The sequence below is a fragment of the Humulus lupulus genome, chromosome 7 (assembly GCF_963169125.1).
Source record: "Humulus lupulus chromosome 7, drHumLupu1.1, whole genome shotgun sequence".
Lineage (NCBI taxonomy): Eukaryota > Viridiplantae > Streptophyta > Magnoliopsida > Rosales > Cannabaceae > Humulus > Humulus lupulus.
The window spans coordinates 75,629,875-75,651,232 of NC_084799.1; the positions used below are offsets into that span (position 1 = coordinate 75,629,875).

General features: G+C 37.9%; 1 protein-coding gene across 2 annotated transcripts; it reads right to left on the reverse strand.

The window, feature by feature from the left end:
- Nucleotides 1-14,410: 14,410 nt before the first annotated feature.
- Nucleotides 14,411-18,755, reverse strand: LOC133788309 (uncharacterized). Of its 2 annotated transcripts, XM_062225740.1 has the most exons (10): nucleotides 18,597-18,754; nucleotides 18,410-18,469; nucleotides 18,002-18,103; nucleotides 17,173-17,249; nucleotides 16,800-16,923; nucleotides 16,282-16,346; nucleotides 15,791-15,860; nucleotides 15,403-15,478; nucleotides 15,205-15,292; nucleotides 14,411-14,762 (listed from the first exon to the last, which is right to left on the reverse strand). In XM_062225740.1, exons 1-10 carry the CDS (start codon nucleotides 18,643-18,645, stop codon nucleotides 14,640-14,642), a joined length of 834 nt encoding a protein of 277 aa, XP_062081724.1. In that variant the 5' UTR covers nucleotides 18,646-18,754; the 3' UTR covers nucleotides 14,411-14,639. The 2 variants fall into 2 exon arrangements, 1 of the variants encoding a protein (XP_062081724.1); XR_009873185.1 differs by lacking the exon at nucleotides 14,411-14,762 and having other exon boundaries at nucleotides 15,222-15,292; nucleotides 15,760-15,860; nucleotides 18,597-18,755.
- Nucleotides 18,756-21,358: the final 2,603 nt, after the last annotated feature.

The window sequence follows — 21,358 nt, forward strand, 5'->3', positions numbered from 1 at the left end:
GCAATAAAAAGATGGTAATCTTTGAGCCTGAGGGTGAGGATCCCTTTGTATTTGTTGGCATTGTGTATGGACCTCGTATACCTATGATATCAGCAATGAAGGCTAGAGACCTACTGTGAGGTGGTTGCATAGGATTCCTGCCAGTGTGGTAGATACCACTCAGGTCGTGCCAGTGAGACCAGAAGAGACTAGATTAGTCTGTGAGTTTCTGAATGTGTTTCCAAAGGATTTACCAGGGTTGCTGCCACACAGAGAGATAGAGTTTGTTATTGAACTGGCACCAGGGACAAAGCCAGTGTCTAGGGCACCGTACTGAATGGCCGTAGCAGAGTTGAAAGAACTGAAGGTACAGTTACAGGAGTTGTTAGACTTGGGTTTTATTAGACCCAGTTTCTCGCCATGGGGTGCACCAGTCCTATTGGTAAAGATGAAGGATGGTTCTATGCGGATGTGCATTGACAACAGGGAATTGAAGAAGTTAACAATTAAGAATAAGTATCATCTGCCAAGGATAGATGACATGTTTAATCAGTTGCAGGGTAAGATGGTATTCTCAAAGATAGATCTTCAATCTGGTTATCACTAGCTGAGGATCAAGGAGGGAGATATATCAAAGACTATTTTTCGCACCAGATACGGGCATTATGAGTTTCTAGTTATGTCATTTGGTTTGACTAATGTCCCAACCGCTTTTATGGATCTGATGAACAGGGTGTTCAAAGATTATCTAGATCGTTTTGTGATCATCTTCATCGACGATATTCTGGTTTATTCTTAGTCAGAGGCAGAACATGAGCAGCATCTCAGGTTAATTCTATAGAGGCTAGGGAACACAAAATGTATGTGAAGTTCAAGAAATGTGAGTTCTGGTTACTGCATGTGACTTTTCTTGGTCACATTGTCAATAAAGATGGGATCAAGGTGGACCCAACTAAGGTTGAGGCAGTCAGAGATTGGCCAAGGCCAAGGAACGCCTCTAAGATCAAGAGTTTCCTTGGGTTGGCAGGTTATTACAGGCGTTTTGTGGAATGGGTCTCAAGGATTGCTACTGTTAGGAGTGTGTCCTAAAAGCATGTAAAGTAATTTGTTTTCTCTGTGAATAAATAAATACAATGGTTTAACTATTATTGTTATATTTAGATTGTTAACTTATTGTTTGAATAATTTTATAAATATCAGAAAAATTCCATATTCATTATTGAGGATGTGATCTTGTATTAGTACGAGAGAATTAAGATCACATGAATGAATAAAAATAGTCAACAACAACAAATTAAAGTTATGGGATTCTTTAATTGGAGTTGTAAGTACGGTTTACTGAGTATCATAATGATACAAATAATCTAGATTCGGATTATTGATGTGGTAAGACATCTTGGTGAAGGTGCTTTATATAATATGATTATATATGACATGGACCGATATGAATTAAAGTCTTTATCCAAAAACCATTTAATAATAAAGACTTGTAATTCATATCACAACTGATGATCATTTATAGATCAACCTAAATCCTGAGTGTTCATGAACTCCTGTTCATGTTTATTAAATCTTTTGATTCATTCGTTAAGGTCAATTCAAAGAATGAGGCTAATGACTTTTGTTTTGGAGATTTAATATCATGGATGGCTGGGAACATGTATCAACAATACGGAATCTAATCTTTCCTAACGGATCGTATATTAGTTTCCTTAAGGGTTAATTCTGGAACTGAATGATTTTGAGCTCAAATCTATAATTAGATTATAGATTAATTATTCACTAGTGAATTAATGGTACTTAAGGAATAAGAATTAAATTAGAAAGGTTAAATGGAAATTCTCCCATTCTAATTTATGAACTAATTAATTAGAGGGTTGAACTATTGTAAGATGGTTATATCAATGGACGACTTAAGAAAAAGATTTATGTAAAAGTTTATCTATAACATAAAGAGTGCAATTCTGAATTTATAGTGGAGTAATATCAGAATTAATAAATTAACTATTATAATTATTTAGTTTCAATTTATTGGAGCTTAATGTTATAGGTCCATGGTCCCCAAAATGGCTCAAACAATCACTGTCAAAGGCAAATACAAAAATGGGCAAAAAAAGGACTTATGTGATAAGTAAAATATTTTTCTATGTATCAAACATAATTATTGTTTAATTATGTGTAATTAATTAATTAATTATTTTATTTAACAAAAATATAATTAATTTTGAATTAATTTATTTTTGGGATTTTTGGTATTTAAATAATAATAAAAATTGGGGAAAATCACATGCCTGCACATGCATGTGGTACACGTGTGGCACAGTGCACAGGCACTGTGCTACACGCATAAGAGATGGACTTAGTCTCTTGATTCCACAATTTTAGTTATTTAAATATTAAATAAATAATGAGATATTTTAATATGATTAAAATATTATTATTTAAACAAAAATCTGATAACTGATCAGTTATTTTGAATTTGTTTAAAATAACAAATATTTTAATATATTGGATATTATTAAATATTGGATATCAGTTTTCACAGAATGTAAGTTTTCAGGGATAGAAAAATATCTAGGATTCTCTCAGAGAAAAGAGAACAGTGACAAATACAAAGGTCATTGTTCTTCACAAAACCTAGGTCCAAAACTTTATCAGATCTCATGTGTTGAGAACATCTGATAAATAGTTATTGCATATTATTTGTATAGCGAGCCAACACTCGTTCTTTGTGTGACTGAGAACATTTTGGAAGATCTTGGTGTGAGATCTCAAGGATTCAACCATACGAAAAGATAGCAGCTAGGAAGGACCTGAGGTAGTTTTTCTATTCTTGTCATTGGTTCAATATATATATGAGTGTGAAGAAGTAAATCTAGAAATCTTATGGGATTAATCTGACAATTTGATTGTTGTTCCGTTGTGCATAATCTCTGATTTGATCAATAAAAACCAACAGCTACCCCACTGACAAAACTGACCGCAAGAACCAGAAGTTTGTGTGGTCATATAGGTATGAGAACAGCTTCCAGGAGCTGAAGCAGTGGTTGATTACAACTCTAGTACTGAGTCTTCCAACAGATTAGGAGAAGTTTGTGGTGTATTATGATGCCTCGAGACAGGGTTTGGGTTGTGTTCTTATGCAAAAAGGGAAGGTGATTGCTTATGCATCACATTAGTTGAAGGAATACGAGCAGAGGTACCCCACTCATGATCTAGAGTCAATAGCAGTGGTCTTTTCATTAAAGGTATAAAGGCATTACCTTTATGGGGAGAAGTGTTAAATATACACTAACCGCAAGAGCCTGAAGTACTTCGTCGCACAGAAAGATTTGAACATGAGATAGATGCATTGGGTGGAGTTGGTGAAGGATTATGACTGTGAAATTTTGTATCACCCAGGAAAGGCCAACGTGGTGGCAGATGCCTTAAGCTGGAAAGGTTCGGGAAAATTATACAATGCAAGACAGATACCCAAGGAATTGGCAGAAGATATGGCCAGAGCTGGAATAAAGTTAGTGGTGGGTCAGTTAGCCAACATCACACTACAGTCTACTCTTTTGGATAGGATAAAGGAAAGTTAGTTGAGTGATTCAAAACTAATAAGGATCAGAGGGGATGTCCTAGTTGGAGTAGCTAGGGACTATACAGTGTCAGATATGGGTTTGCTAAGATACAAAGGTCGGATTTGTGTTCCGATGAATGTTGTTATTAGACGGGAGATTTTGGATGAATCTCATACTACCCCTTACTCTTTGCATCCAGGCACCACGAAGATGTATCAGGATTTGAGATCACTGTATTGGTGGCCTAGGATGAAGAGGGATGTGACTGAATATGTGGCTAAGTGTCTGACATGTCAGCAGGTCAAGGCTAAGCATTAGAGACCAGAAGGGTTATTACAGCCTCTAGATATCCCAAAGTGGAAATGAGAGGATATCACAATGGATTTTGTGGTTGGGTTACCTAGGACCATGGGTCAACATGATTCGGTGTGGGTTATCAGGGATTGATACACCAAATCAGCTCACTTTTGACCATTGAGGATGACTTATTCAGTTGATCAGTACACAGATCTCTATGTGAGAGAGATAGTGCGCATTCATGGGGCTCTGAAGTCAATCGTGTAAAATCGGGACCCCACATTTACTTCCATGTTTTGGGGAAGTCTGCAGAATGCTATGGGTACACAGCTAAAGTTTAGTACCGCTTATCATCCTCAAACAGATGGACAATTTGAGAGGACTATACATATATTAGAGGACATGTTGCGAGCATGTGTGCTGGACTTTGAAGAGTCCTGGAGTAAGTATTTTCCTTTGATAGAGTTTTCCTACAACAACAACTATCATCCGACCATTGGGGTGACTCCTTATGAGATGCTTTATGGTAGAAAATGTAGATCGCTCATTCATTGGGATGAGACAGGAGAAAGGAAATACTTTGGTCCTAAGTCAGTTCAAATACCAATGAGGCTATTGAAAAGATCAGAGCTCGGATGCTCGCTTATCAGAGTAGATAGAAAAGTTATGCTGACCCGAAGCGCAAGAACGTGGAGTTCCAAGTGGAAGACTATGTCTTCCTTAGAGTTTCACCATGGAAAGGGGTGAAGAGATTTAGGAAGAAGGGTAATTTGAGCCCTAGATTTGTAGGACCATTTGAGATCATGGAGAGGATCGGTCAGGTGGCCTATAGATTGGCCTTATCTCCGGCACTGTCGGCCGTACATAATGTGTTTCATATTCGACACTTCGGAAGTATGTGTTAGATGTGACTCATGTATTGAGTTACGAATATATGGAGCTGCAGGCAGATCTTTCCTATGAAGAACAACCAGTCCAGATACTAGATAGGAAGGACAAGGTCTTGAGGAGCAAAATCATACCCTTGGTTAAGGTATTATGGAGGAACAACAAGGCCGAGGAGGCGACCTGTGAAATAGAGTCCAACATGCGGGATCAATATCCTGAGCTGTTCAAATAAAATTTTGAGGACGAAATTCCTGTAAGGAGGGGATAATTGTATCGTCTCAATTTCCCTAATAAGGCTTAGTGCCTTGATTAGGGGTCTAGGAGGGCAATTGTAACGACCCAAATTTCCTAATAAGGTTTAGGACCTTGATTAGGAGGCCGGGAGGGCCATAAATGATTTACTGTGCTATTATATGATTATATGCATGATTATGTGGGTCATATTACTATATGATGATAAAGGCATGCATGGGGCTATATACTCTGCTGTGAGGGTATTTTGGTAATTTAGCTCATTGAGAGCGTAATTGTGTACTTGTGTGTATATTGGTAGGCTAATGTTGAGACCAAATTATTATGTGGATATATCTATGATCTGTGACTCGAGACGATCCTAGTGAGCAGATTAGCGAAAAAGTCATGGCGGGGATTTATACCCGGCTCGGGGTGAGCCTGGGGGTATAAATGAGAATTTAGGGAGTATATTGGGGTCTATTATGATATCGAGGAATATTATTGGTGATTAATTAGGTATTGGGTAGTGAGCGGTAAATATTAGAGACACTCGAGGAGTTAACGAGAATTAGGGTGAAATGACTAAAATGCCCCTAAGTGGACTAAAGGGTTTAGAATTAATAGGGAGGGCATTTTGGTCAATTGGCTTTTTAAAGATAGATACTATTGAGGCTTTATGTTAGTGGAGGTGGTAGAATGTAACAGAAGTCTGAAGAGAAGGAAAAAGAAAGGAAAAGAAAGGAAGGGAAAACAGAGTAGTTCTCCTAGAGTCGCTTTGTGGTTTTTCTCACCATTTCTCTTCACTCTTCTTGGAGAAAAATTCAGAGGAGAGCTAGGTCAACTAAGCCATAAGGTTTCTGAGCTAAGCTTGAAGATTTGGCAAGGGTTTAGCAAGGATAGGCCATCCACTTTAGGTAAGGGTCTATAGCTTCTTCAGTTTCTGGTTTTGGTTTTTTGAACTATGGTGCATAAGCTGAGTTTGGTGGGAACTTTAGGGAATTCAGGCCAAAGGGTGAGGAAGAGCAAGCTAAGGAGGTGTAGAGGCTGTCTTGAAATCGAAACTCCATTAAAGGTATGAACTCTAAGCCTCTAACTCTGATGTTTTGACTGGTTTTGCTGAGTTTCTGAGCTTAGGGACAGCTATGGTGAATTTTGGGATTAGAGATGCATGTGATTGGGTTTTGAGTTTTTGGGGTGCTTGGGATGAGTGGAGTATGTTTATAAGGTTGTTTCTGAGGTTGGCAAAGGTTTGGAGAAGTTTTGGTTGAGTTTGGTTCGAGGAAATCGCAGGAAGAGAAATTTGGAGTTGGCCTGTCTGTGACTAGCGCTACAGCGCTAGCCTTTGGGCGCTGTAGCGCTAGGCCATGCATGCTGAGGGGATTTTGCTTCTGTCTGTAGCGCTGTAGCGCCCTCCTAAGAGCGCTGTAGCGCTGCCTTGTTCTCAGAAAGGGATTTTAGGGTTATTTGCAAGGGTTTTTGACCAAGGGTTTGGGGTTTGGTTCCACCACCTTGTTTGGTGGAACTAGAACTTCCCGGGGGCTCGGGATTGGTCCCGAGGCTAGGTTTTGGACTTGAGGTTTGGTTATGACTTTGACCTATGATTGTGTTTAGGTGAGCGCTTAGGCTCGAGAGGGATCGTGCTCAAGGAGTCAAGTGATCAAAGCTAGCGAATCGAAAGGTAAGAAAGCTGCACCTGATTATGTGGCTAGGTTGGGACTAAGTGCTCCCTATGTTTGTATGCATTGTTATGTGAATGTGATTAACCATGTGGATACGATGAGACTAAGAGCTCCCTATATTTGTATACCATGTCATGAGATGGTATTATTATGCCATGAGACATGCGATAACCGGCCTAAGGGTGTCAGAATCAATATTTGCGCACAAGGCGCGGCTCGGCCACTGGTAGCTGAGGCAGCTTATTTATCACTGAGCTCGGTTAAGCTGGCCGGAGTCAATGAGTATTACACTGGGGGCGTCCCAAGAGAGCCGAAGACAGTGTGTCAATAGAGGGTGCGACTAAGGGCGCTGACCCTGAATATCATTTGATGATGTGATAAACTGTTGATTATGATTGTGAATATTGTGCTATGAACATGATTTGTTGGCTGTTTGGATGACAAACTGTGAATCTGTTGTGTGTTGTCACTGATTGGATAAATGTTATGAAATGTTGAATTCCTGGTTGTGCATTGTGGGATATTTGATAAATGATGTTGATCTTGCTATGTTATCATGCTTTCTTGCTGGGCCTCGGCTCACGGGTGCTAAGTGGTGCAGATAAAGGCAGGGGTAGGCTGAATCAACCATGAGTTGGAGAGCTCTGGGGGCGAGGTGTACATTGTCAGCTGCTCGGCCGCCACGGTCGAGGAATTGTACAGGGACGGAAACCTAAAATGTATATTTTGCCATTAGAGTGGCTTGAATTACTTGTAACTCTTGGAATTTGTTGTAACTAAGACGTCTAAACCCTGTTTTGAGTTTCCATGTATTAAACTGTCATTTTTAATGAAAATAGCCTGTTTGTGACCAAAATCTTTTATTCCTAATCTGTTGACGACATTGAATTCACACTTTGTTTAAATGACTTGGTTAGCAAGTCTTGCACTATTCTAAACACACAGTGTAACGGTCTTGGTTATCCAGAGCGTTACAGCAATAATTGATTTAATTGCATTATTATGTGGTGATATGCATGATTATATGAATTATGTGATTTATATTATAATATGACTGCATTTGCATGTTTAAGTGTATTAAGCATGCATGTGGGCCCGTTTCTTATTAGAATGGCATTTTCGTAATTTTGGCTTGTTGAGGGCATATTTGTATATATATATATATGTGTGTGTATGTGTGTGTGTGTGTGTGTTATATGATTGAGATCACATTATTATGTGGATGTTTTTGGGTTATTCGGCACGAGGCAATTCTAGGGAGCAAGTTAGTGGTTTAGTCATAACAAGGTCAAATACCTGGCTTGGGGTGAGCCTAGGGGTATTTTGGTAATTTAGTACATTACTAGGATTTATCGAGTAAATGGAAATTATTTGGTAATTATTTGAGGATATTGGAATTAACAGGAAAATTATGAGACGTTAATTGAGATTAGCAGGAAATGTGGAAAATAACGAATGGGTAAGGGGCACTTTGGTATTTTTATGCCAAGGGAGTGACTTAGTCACTAGGTTGCTTCAAGGGAAGGAAACAAAACACTCAGAAACACAAACTCAGCTCTCTCTCTCTCTCTCTCTCTCTCCATCCCTCTCTCATTTACGTTCTCTCTCCCTCTCTCTATGTTGGTTTGGATTTTAGAGGAAAAGTAGTGGAATTTAAGGCTTGGAAGCTTGAAGTTTGGTGCTAGAAATTGATTAATAGTAGCCTAGGGTCGTTCTTATCAATTGAGGTAATGTTCTTCACCTTGTAAATTCTGAATTTGAGGAGTTTTAGAGTGTGCTTGAGTTCCTAAACTCAAGGGAGGGATTTTAAGTTTTAGTGATGTTTTAGCTTGGTTTTTGGTGTGTTTGTGCTGCCTAGGATGTATTGATGATGTTTTGGGTCTCAATTATGGCTTGGAGAAAAGCTTGAAAAAGTGGGTTCGTGGGGTCGCGTCGCGGCCCGCGCGAACTCAGAGCCCAGGTGGTTCTCCGAATTGCGTAGGTGCACCGTGACTCTTTAGGACTGCGCTGCAATGTGCATCCCTAGGATTAAAGGCAGGGGGCTCTCTGACTTGAGGTGTGTCGTGAACCGTCAGGGGGTGTCGCGGCGCTAAGTGGGAGAATTGACCAAAGTAGGTTTTGGGTGGCAGGAACTCAAACCTAAGGGCTCGGGAAGGTAACTACTACTCGGTTTAGTAGAATTCGAGGTCCCGGAGGCTAGGACTCGCTCCGGAAGCCTTTATTTACTCGATATTGATGAATATCATTTATTATGGTTGTGACTAGGGTACCGCTAGGGCTTAGGAGGGGATCGTGCTCAGGGGTCGTTGTTAATTAGCTTGTGCTTGGACCAGAGGTAATAAAGTTGCACCCAATACGTTATATATGTGATTAGGGCTTGGCTCGGTTGTTAAATATAGATTTGATTAGGGCTTGGGCCCCTGTGAATGAGCATGATTATGATTGTGCCTACGATTGCTTGATTAAGCATGATTAAATACTCTATATGTGGATTAAGTGATGTATGCTTGTTTGCATTATCTTATTGAAAATCATTGACCTATAAGTCAAGGGCGGCAATAGCGCACTGAGCGTTGGTCGATATGGTTAGGCCTAATCAGGAGCGCGATATACGCTTAACCGACCCTATGGTCGTTGGAAAATTAAAGCGCCAGGTACGTTGGGCCAGCTCTAAGGCTGGTTATCCAGAGGATAAAGTAGTGCGCCCCATGGTGACTCTATAGTCCCATATCCTAGGGCAACGGGACCCAGTATGACTTATTAGTCATTTATTTAGGGCAACAACCCCGGGGTTGACACTATGGTCACGTATTTAGGGCAACAGGCCTCGATGTGACACTGCAGTCACTTATCTGAATAGAATGCATACGTGAGTAGGGTTATTACTGCTAGGCATGCCTATTATGATTATGTGATATGGTATTAGCTGCTTATGAGCATGTTTAAGTTTTCTTGCTGAGCCTTGGCTCACGGGTGCTATGTGGTGCAGGTAAGGGAAAAGGGAAGCTGGACCAGCCATGAATTGGAGAGCTTCGGTGGTGACGTCTACATATACGGCTGCTCGACCACCACGGTCGGGGTTTCTCAGAGGAACTAGGGTCAAACCCTATTTTGTCGCTTAGGTCGGCTGGTTGTAACTTTTGAATTGTAATTATCCTTTTAAACATTATTTTGGGATCCAATGTATGAACGTAAACATTTTAATGAAATGGTTATTCCTTTGACCAAAAATTTTAACCCTAAATCGTTAAGCACGTTTATGGCCAAGAGACTCATTTAGAGAGTCTAATACTATTTAAAACACACAGTGTAACAGTATTGACTATCTAGGGCGTTACATACACCTTCTCACTCAGCTGATATTGAAGCTTGCCTTGGTGAAGAACCCACTGGTTGTCAAAGATCATGTTCACCACTAAATGACCCTACCTCTCCACCTTGGGATGTCTCTAATGAGCCCTCTACTTCATTGATTCCAACTAAAACTATTGTGGCTCCTAAACATCACAGTTCCTTGGATATTGATCCTGCTCAACCACCTTATTTACCCTCTGGACATCCTAAGCAAACTTGATCAAAATCAAGTATTTACAAGCCTAAAGCTTTTCTAGTGGTTGCGTTTGCTCGACAGATCTATGATGAACCCACATCAACCAAAGTTGCTCTCACCATTATAGAGTGGAAGGTTGCTATGACTGCTGAATACTCAGCTGATGAAGACCAAAACTTGGACTTTAGTTCCTATTCAGCCCGAAATGAAAGTTATCAGCAATAAATGGGTGTTTCGCACTAAGTACAAAGTTGATGGTTCTTTGGAAAAATTAAAGGGAGGCTTGTTGCTAAAGGTTTTCAACAGACATCGGGGGTGGATTTTACTAAAACCTTTAGTCCTGTCATCAAAGCTTCTACCATTAGAGTTGTAATCTCCTTGGTTGTATCTTATGGTTGAGATATTCAGATAACCGATGTGAATAATGCCTCCTCGATGGTGCTCTTCAAGAGAAAGAGTTCATGAAACAACCTACTGGGTTTGTCAATTCTTCTCACCCTACACATGTTCGTCAACTTAACAAGGCTCTTTATGAAATCAAACAAGCTCCACGAGCTTGGTTTGAACGACTCAAATCTACTCCCTTAGCTTGTGGTTTTCACTGTTCAGTTTCATATTCATCCTTGTTTTACACCAAGAAGCATGGTTTTGTGATTCTACTACTTGTCTATGTGGATGATACTCTCATTACTGGTGAGAACTCCACTCTCATTTCTCAACTCAAATGTGATTTGAACTGTCAGTTTGCTTTGAATTCCCTTAGATCAGTCCACTACTTTCTTGGCTTTGAGGTACTTCGTACAACTAGTGGTCGTTATCTCACTCAGTCCAAGTATGCTCTTGTTCTTCTTCAAAAGACTATCTTAGATGAGTCCAAGGAGTGCCCCGCGCCTATGATACTTGGCAATAAATTGTCTTTTGTTGACAATTATACATTTGACAAACTTGAAGTTTATCAGAGCACCATTGAGGCCCTTCAATATCTTATTTTTACTAGACCTGACTTAGCCTTTTCCGCTAATAAACTAAGTCAGATTTTGAAAGCTCCTACAATCAATCACTGGAATGCTTGTAAACGCATCTTGCGCTATGTCAAAGGTACCCTTCATCTTGGGTTACACTTTCAACCAGCACCTATCTTAACTCTTAAAGCTTTTTTCGATACTGATTGGGCATCTAGCTTGGATGACAGAACTTCCACTAGTGGCTTCTGCATGTTTCTTGGTGGCAATCTCATCAACTGGTGTTCTCGCAAGCAACAGGCAGTGGCTCGTTCCAGTAATGAGTCGGAGTACCGAGCTCTTGCTTCTGTAGCTACTTAGTTGGTTTGGTTACACTTTTTATTGCAAAAAATAGGTTTTTCTCCTTAGCACCATACTCTTTTGTTGGCGTGATAATCAAGGCACCCAATCTCTTGCACTCAATCTAGTGTTCCACTCACGTACTAAACATATCAAAGTAGATGTTCACTTCATTCGATCTCAAATTGTTTCTCGGAAACTTGATGTTCAATATGTCTCCACTGATGAACAACCTGCTGATATTTTTATAAAACCACTTTCTGCTCCACGATTTCTGTTTTTTGTGTCCCAAGCTACATTTTGAACATATAGGGGGGGGGGGGGGGCATAGAATTATGTTTATCTGTATTTATTCCTAAAGGTTTAAGAGCTTTTGTAATCCTTATATAAATATTCAGTAATAAAGCAACTGAGCTCATACGATTGATTGAGCTCTCATCACAGTTTTACTTCTTCATTTTATCATTTTCTCAACTAGTAGAGACAATGTTTTTGTTAGGCTTTATGGTATGATATACCATTAATAGCAACATGAAGACATACACTCATACACCTCAGTTTTAGAAGCTCACTGACACAATTGCAGGACCAAATGATACACAATTTCTTTTCATCTTTATTGGTTGTGGTCAATGATGGAGGTAAGGGGACCTTAACTTTTCTTTTCTATATCTTTGTATAGTGTATTTTTGAAAAAAAAAATTATTATAAATATATGTAAAAAATGTATATAGCCACCATAAAATTCAAGAAAAAACTAAACATTTATATATTTTGTATATATATTAGTATAATCTTCATTAAAAAAAATGACACCCTCTATGTTTTAAACCTGGCTTTGTCACCCGTAATTTTGTAAATCCACATTGCGTATTAAAGATCCTTGTCCTAAGCAAGCTCTTGATACCTAACCAAATTGAACTATGAGTTTCTTTTCCAAATAAATTCAAGGTTAAGGAAAGATTAAAGTTGAAGAAAAATCGAATAAAGGAATTTTCATATTATTTAGAGTAAATTACATTTTATATTGGATTTTTAATAGAGTTTGCAAAAATGTGGTTTTTTTTTCAAGAAATGTTCATTTATGACTTTTTTTAAGAATTTTCACTTTAATGGGTTTAATTTCCTATATTTTTATATAAAAGTTTGTTTAGGCCATAGTTGTACTTTTAATCAAGTTTTTTACATTTGGAAGGGTATGTTTGTAATTTGATTGTTTTTTTAGTTTATTTGATTTTTTTTATATTAATTTTATATAGCTATTTTTATATTTAATCTTTCTTTAGTTGTTTTGCAAATTATTATTATTATTATTATTATTATTATTATTATTATTATTAGTATTGTAATATGAATTGTGTTTATTATTATTTTTTATTTATTATAAATATTCTTTTCCTTTTTTTAGATTATACTTTTTTTTTCAAAGTCTGGGTAAGGTAACCAATTACTTGATTGATTTTTTCACAATTATGTAAAAAAAAATCTTAGAGCTAGGTTAAATAACATGTATCAAAATAGGTAACCAGTTACTTGTTTGATTTTTCACAGTTATGTAAAAAAAAAGTCCTAGAGCTAGGCTAAATAACATATATCAGGAGGGGTAACCAGTTACCCAAGAGGAGTAACTTTCTGCCATAAGAGGGGTAACCAGTTACCATAAGAGGGGTGACAGGTCACTCATATTAGAAATGAAAAGAAACATCAAATTTGAAGGAAAATGAGGAAGAGCACTTCATTAAAAAAAAGGAAGAAAAAGTATGTATGATTTTAGTAACATAGGTAACAAGTTACCATAAAAAAGCCAGAAATATACACATATCAGAACATGAAGGTAACCAGCTACCCCCAGAAATATACACACAAAGAACGTGAAAGTAACCAGTTACCACATACCTAAAGATTGAAAAAAAAAAAAACAGATATGACCACAAACCACCCTCCTCCCTCACCTCTGACCACCACCAGAACCCCCCATCCCTTGTGCGCAGAGCCACGCCTCAACCCCAGCCATCCCCATCGTTTTCTGCAGCTCTGAGCACCATGGATCGCACTCAGCCCAAGCACCACCCTTCTCCCTCGCCTCCGACCACCACCAGCACATCCCTCGCCTCAGCCTAGCCCCGTTGTTTTAGATTTGGGGGCTTGCAAATGGAATCGCGAAGAGATCGCGGATTGGGGCTGGGTTCGTCGATGGCGCGGCTGGGTGTTCTGGGCTAGGTTTCGCGAAGGTGCACGCCTAAGGTGAATTGCATGTAGTGAGGGTGGGTGGTTGGAGATGATTGTGGAAATAGTGGGGCAGGCGAGTGGAAGACAAGGGAGGTGGCGGCTAGGGCAAAAGGAAAGAGAAGAGAGATGGGAGAGAGAACCATGCGATTGGGTTTGGAGAGAGAAAGAGTTTGTGGCTGGGGTTTGAGAGAGAGAGAATAGTGGAATACTAATTTACAATAGTACCCATATTTGACTAATGTGCTTTGATTTGCAATAGTAATTGTGTTTCATAAAAGTCATATTTTTTTAAAATTCCCTATTATATATGACAAAATTATAATCTTAGAAAACGGGGACTAGCATGGTGAATTCTTCCATAACATCATTCTTCTTTTGTTAGAAAATGCTATATAAAAATAGAGTAATGATATGTGAACCCAAAATATGCACCCAAACATTACACACAGTGACGTGTCATTGTTTTTTAAAACAGTGAGTCCCAATTTTAATAAATATGATTGGCTAGTCCAAACTGCCACATCACTGTGTGTAATGTTTTGATCTATATTTTGAGTGCACATATCATTACTCATAAAAATAAGATATATCTTTTCCCTTTAGGTTACGGCACAAATTAAAAGTTGGGTTTGGACGAAACCAATCAGATGGAATTATTAGTTATTTACAAAGCTCTAAAACTAAATATAGAGATAGAAAATATAAATTTCCTTCTGATAAATCAATATCCAAATATCCATATTTATAATTTACGCAAGTTTATAATTAACGTTGAATGTGAGACGATGAAAACTAAGGCTCATTACAACATGCCAAAACAATATACAGAACAGAGGTCTACTAATAAGAGTCCTCTAAAGCCTCTAGAAAACAATTACTCAGCTACTTTTCTTTTGTTATCTGGTTAAATAGTCTTTTACTTCTTCCTTCTGGAAGCTCTAGAAAACATTTCCATAATGTTATGGGATTCTGTCTCCACTTTTGCCTTCTTAGTTTGCTTTCCAGCTCTTGTAGTTCTACTGTTAATCTTATTCTTCTCCTGACAAATTATAAAATGTGGTACAGAAATCAGTCACTAATGAATTAAGCCCAGGCAATCACTTGGAAGATTTAATAGTTCCCGGTTCCAAAGACTCAAACAAGCAAAATCTTGCTGCACCAAATAAACCAGTCACTAAGCACTCTGATTTATTATCTGTTTCTGCAATATTGATTTTCTCCAAGACCAAGTGGTTAATCTTCTAAATTATAGAAAATATTCAGTAAAATCAATATGCATACGTGACTCCCTAGGAAAGAGAGTGATTTATTTTCTACCTCTAAAAAGAAAAGGATATATAGAGTGATTACTAAATATTTTAGCCAATACTAAAGCCATTTCCATAGTAGAGCAGATATGTGAGTGCAATTTGGTAATCAGCAAAAATGAGACATGAAAAAGGGACCATAAACAATTAACTAGTTTTCTCTGTAGTGCGAACCTGTGAAATGGATGAGCCTATGTCGCTCCCTACAGCATGTGGTACATGTTTCTCTGGTTCTTTCCTCATAACCTCTGATAAGTTTAGCCTGAAAACACATTCATTACCTAAATTAGTAAAAACATTATAAAAGAAGAGGGTAAAAGGATTCTATATGCATGATGGTGTATGACTTGAACATAAACTCTTTGCCTATACCTCAAATGGCTACATAGAAGCTCCAACCAAGGATCATCGTTTACATACTCCCCCAATATCGAAACTGCATCAGATACTGCACCAACAATAGCAATGATTTAATGAATGGGGACAAAACTTGCAACAAATTATTTATTTCTAAAAAGGTGGTTTATTATAGACTAAGAAAGCAGGGAGAACTTCCAAGTACATCCGCACTCATTACAAAGGAATGTTAGTCCTATTTACACTTGTGTCAATAACCCCATAATATCTTGGCTAAATTGCATTTACTTATGTATAAGTTCAATCTTCACTTTTCAGCTTATTTCAACAATAATGTAAAAAAACTAGGGAAGACAGTAGTTTAGGATTAACCAATAAATTATGTGTATTAATGATATTGTACATGTATCTTTCTCATCTTGAGCTGCATAGTTTTTGTCCAAAGTCAATAGTGTCTGTTTTAGCTGACATACCTGCAACCAGAGAACACAAAAATGAAATAAATACAAAGTAAAACAAAGACAATGAAGTGCAAGGGTTAATTAGATCAATACTAGATATGTCAAAGTTTACAGCTATTGCCACATGAAAGAAAAGTACCAGAAAAGAGAAAGATCATTTAACACAACAATAAATTGACAGATATTGCCACTTTATAAATGTCTTTTCACTAGAAACAAACAAATGTAACCTCTAAAATGCTAAACATTGCAAATTTATTTGTGATATAACCACAAGAATTATCATATGACCTGTCCACTTTCCTCACGTGTATATTTCCTATGAGGAACTAGAGCTAAGGAAATGTAACATGCAAATACTGACACAGATCTCAGAATGGCGATGTTTCAAAAAACTGCCTTTAAACATCAAAAATAACTTCACAAAACTTACCTTGTGGTATAACCAACTTATAACCTTGGAATCATCAAGCCTAAAAAATTTTGATGATCCAATTTCTGCAAACAGATGAGAAAGGAAATAGAACCATTATTAGAAGCTATACATACAATTGATAAAAATAGAACCACAGAAAGTTTATTTTTTTACTGTTGAATTTAAACCAGATCAATAAATAGCCAGTTAAAATTCAAAGGGAAGGGTGTAAAATTTTAACTAGCAGAAAAGAAAGTTGTGTCCAAATTGCAAGCACAACACCATAAAAGAATATGCTGTAAAAATCAAGAGAACGAAAGACTAAATTCTTACTAGAATATATCAACTTTGATGTCAAATTCTGGATCTCTGCACTGCTATATGATGTTATTTAAGTTAAAAATTTGCAACACTAGATATGCATCTCCTTTTCAAGAAAATTGATGTCTACTCATCATCAATTTTTCACTAATTCCTTCAACAAATTAGAAAAATGAACAACTTTTAATTTAGAAGCTAATGTGTAAATAGGTCACCTTTCACTTCACAGACCAGTTGCATGGAGTTCTCTGCAATAGATAATAAATGTTGATATCCAGGAAAGCCATCAATTAACATTATCTCATCTAATTGCCTGAACTTTCCAAGATCATCTCCCTTCTGCATCATATCAAAGAAAGATAGATACCACTAAGGTTTAAAAATAAAGAACTAATGGAAAACAAACGCAAGAATATGTCTACTCAGAAAAAAAATTAACAGAGAAAGAAAAAATAAAGATCACAGCTGGTAGGTGATTTAGTTCTAGGCAATAAATTAATATTCTTGAATTCATCTACAAAAAAACAGGGGGAGAATACCATGCTGTCGATCTACTTAAGACCTATAAAAATAAAATCACAGAAGTACCTTCATTCTACCCTCCTCAAATATGGGCAAAAATATGAATATAGGATCAACTGAAGTGGCAGTATATAGACGGCCATCTGAAAGAATAATAAAATGATAAAAAATCAAGATGAGAAGTTACATATGTGTTCGAGCACAAATACAAATGACGAAAAGACGAAATCAGAGCACCAACAAAAGAAATTGTGATCTAACTCCATTAAAATGAGATTGAAGAAAAGAAAAAGAGTTAACTGTAAACAGTTCTAATTTCATTTTACTGTTTTACAAAGTTTTCAATTTGATGGGAAAGAAAAAAAAAGCCATTGTCAATTAACTTTTAGCAACCTATTTCAAAGTGACGCATACAGCATGCATTCATCAAGGTGAAATTACATTTCAACAACAGTAAGGTAAAAGATATATCAGCTTTTATTATTGACCTCATAGAGTTTGGTATATATCCGCTAGAAGAAACCATGACATCGTGAAAACTGTAACTTAGGACTTTTCGCAAGATAAGACTACCCATCATGCAATTTGCAACGGTAATGACACCACAAACATGTATAAACTTAAGGTATGTGACTGCTTAAAGTCCTGGGAAACATTACGCAGGCAACCATGAACCATGAGTAGATTAAATATAATGCTTATTAGTTTAATACTACTTGATATACAATGTGGAAAAGACTAAAGAGGAAAACAAAGGCGACAATACATGTTAGCTATAGACACATATATGTACCCTAAATACACAGAGCTCCAAGTAAAATTATTCTAAACACACAACATTGAACTCCCGCAGGCAGCCACAGGCCAAACAAAGCTAGCAAAAGCTAAGATCTACCTTCAGTAACATAATCCCCCAGAAACCAAGAAGTGTATGGCTGCTTAAACCAATGCATTTCTTGAAGGACGTCATCAACGAGAACATAGCAAGTAGCATTTCCTGAAAATCAGTAAAATACGTGGAAATAAACAAAGTTGTGACTTAAAACATCCACGGGAAGAACCTGAACTGAACCATAACATATGTCACTGAATAATCGTCTACTTCTTGCCAATGTGCAAAATCCCAGACCTCAAATAAGTTAAATAATTACCAGAACAACAATAAACAAAGCTAAGGACATAAACTCAAAAGATTATCTCACCCCCAAAAAAAATGCAAGTAAAAATAATCTCTCCCAAAAAAAAAAAAAAAATGAAAATCACTTAAATCCTTGCTATTCATTCTTGTGAAACGAATACTTACCAGTTTTGGGATGCCGAAGTGAGAGCAAACGTCCAACCCCATTGCTAGTCGAACCATTGTCTATAATGGAAATGAGTGAAAATGACAGGAAAGCAGAGTTGAATTGAAAGTAGATAGAGGGGATTAAGAAACATGTAGAAGCCATTAATGAGATAGCAGAGAAGAGAAGAATAGTTATAGGAGTTACCCGGCGCAATAAGAAGACGGATCTCGTCAAAACCTTGAGACCAGGCCATGAAATTCCTTAAATCCTAAAGAAACACTTATTTTCTGATAGGAAGACAATGCGCGCCTCCATTTTTGGTTATAAATACCGCTTTATTTGAGTCCCGCTTTATTTTTATTTTTTTTTGGAAATACATGAAATTTTTTATAAATACCCTATATAATTATTGTTTTTTTTACAAAACTATATAATATTTGTTTAGTCTATTTTATTGCTAGACTGATTATTATATAAGACTGTTCTGTTTCTTTTTCAACCTTCTAAAAACCTGTATCGTATTTTTCTTTTTTATTTTAACAATTGTTGAAAATAATAATCCGGCTGTAATACATCCAACCAACAAAAAAGGATAGAAATTTTTTATTCATATAAATTCTCTTTCCATCCTCAAAACATGCACAATTAATACATAAGTCACTTTATTGGCCGAATGTCTAACATGAACTAAAAATACTTTAGAAAAATTGAATAACATACTTACAATCAGACTCAATATAATGCAAAATCACTATTTCTACTTGAATGACACTAAACTCCTTACAAAAACACCATAGCCAATAATAAGAACATGTTTAAATCAAGGAAATTATATAATTTTCAATAAATGTAACAACTTTGGAAATAAAATAAAAAGTTAAAAAAATTTATGACATGTAATTTATTGGCTTTGAAATTTAATCGAACATATATTATATATATTCTAAAAAAACAACTAATAATATAAAACAAAAGCGAAAAGAAAGAAAACGAAAAAAAAAGTTGATGATATACATAATTTATTATTTTTAAAATTTATATATATTATTAAGAAAAGTCAAAATTTAAAAAATATGGCTTTTATGCCATAACTTAACTATGCATAAATACGAGGTTGGTAAAGATTTTTGGCCGATTAGTCAGGTGTTTGGCCGACCAGTCAGGTGCTTGGCCGACCAGTTTTCCTTCTAGGTGTGAAGTGGACCGACTAAACAGATCATTGTTATGCAAGCGAAATTCCAGCAACGACTTAGACTATAATCAGTCGTGTCTACACGGGAATCTCTCAGATTATCCCAAAGAAGTCGTGTATTGTTGTATTTTAAATATTATTATTAACTAAATATTGTGGGACTAATAGAAAGATCCCGATTATGAGGGATTTCGGTTGTACGATCCTGGGCCTATAAATACAAAGCTCATGGCATCATTTAGGGATTCAGATTCAGATTTTCCTAATAGAGTATTTGTATTTTGAGAGAAGTATTGTATTATTTTCATCTGCACTGAAGAAACTCAGTTGACTCTGGTTCATCTGATCGTGAGTGTAGATCTATAATCATAACTCTAAGTGGACTAGGCTATTACCAACACATTGGGGCTGAACCACTATAAAAATCATCAGTGTCGTTTTTTCTCTTGAAGGTTTATTGTAGTTTTGACGTCTACACGTCGTTGGCCAAATCTGTGGTCAACATTTTGGTACTTTCATTGAGAGCCTGAAGAGAAAAACAGACAATTTCCTTATTTTTATGGCGCCTAAGAACACCAATGCGGCTTCCAAGAAGCCAGGTTCCTCTAAAGAGCCTGCTAGATCAGAAGGTCCTGGTCCTCAAGACCACGAGACTAAGCCTAGAGTCTTGCTCGAGGACATGACTCCAGAGGTTGAACAACTCCAGGAAGCCATGGGGGCTTTCCAGGAGGAAATGGCACAATTCAATGCCCGACAGGAGTCATTCGCTGAAGAGATGGCTAGACAGAACGCTGCATTTGAGCAGCAAAGACGGGAGATGGACGCCAGGAGCGAAGAGATCAGGCGACACCACGAGGCTGCACTCGCTCTAGAGGCGGCTACGCAGTTGGCCCAGGCCAATGCCCAAGCTGCAACGCGAGGAGCAACCACCCAAGGAGCAAGGACCACAGAAGTTGGTCGAAAAACCACTGACAGACCCAATTCTTGAGGACCAAATAGAAGTGGTAGTAACTGTAAATATGGAATTTTTTCCTTGTGAATTCTATTCACAAGTGAAGCTCTATGTTACGAGACATCCTGAAAGGGCATCACATGATGGTGAAGGAGTTGGGGTAAGAGAGTCACCCTCACTCGGCGAGGGACTTCGGCCACTTGCCGATCCAAACTTCACCCTCGCTATGCGAGGGCCCCTAGCTGGCCATCCTCGTGCGCCCCATTCCAGCAGGCATCAAGCCTCGTCCACACTCGGAGGAAGAGCGTCAGCCTCGCTATGCGAGGGACCCTCGCTATGCGAGGGTGAAGGCTATGTTGAGGTGTCTGTGCTCCTAACCTCGCGACGCCGCACCTCGGAGGAAGAACGTCAGCCTCGCTATGCGAGGGTGAGGGCTGTGTTGAGGTATCCGTGTTCCTAGCCTCGCGACGCGGTGCTCGGAAGGAGGAGAGGCAGCCTCGCTATGCGAGGGAACCTCGCTATGCGAGGGTGAGGGGTGTGTTGAGGTACCCGTGCTCCTAGCCTCGTGTCTATGCGATCCGCATAGGCCGGCCCTGACCCTCGGCACCTCGACTTCTCAGGACATGCATAGGATGAAGCCTCCTTGGCACAGGCATGAGATCACTTAGGGGAATCTTGTTGATATGCCAAACGAACGTGGAGCATTTAACGGGAATTGATGAGGACCACCGAGTACGGAACACGTGCGCTGACACGGGGTGTACGGTTATGGAGAGAACAGAGGCACGACCCTATGATCTGCGTCTGAGGAGTAGTGGCGGT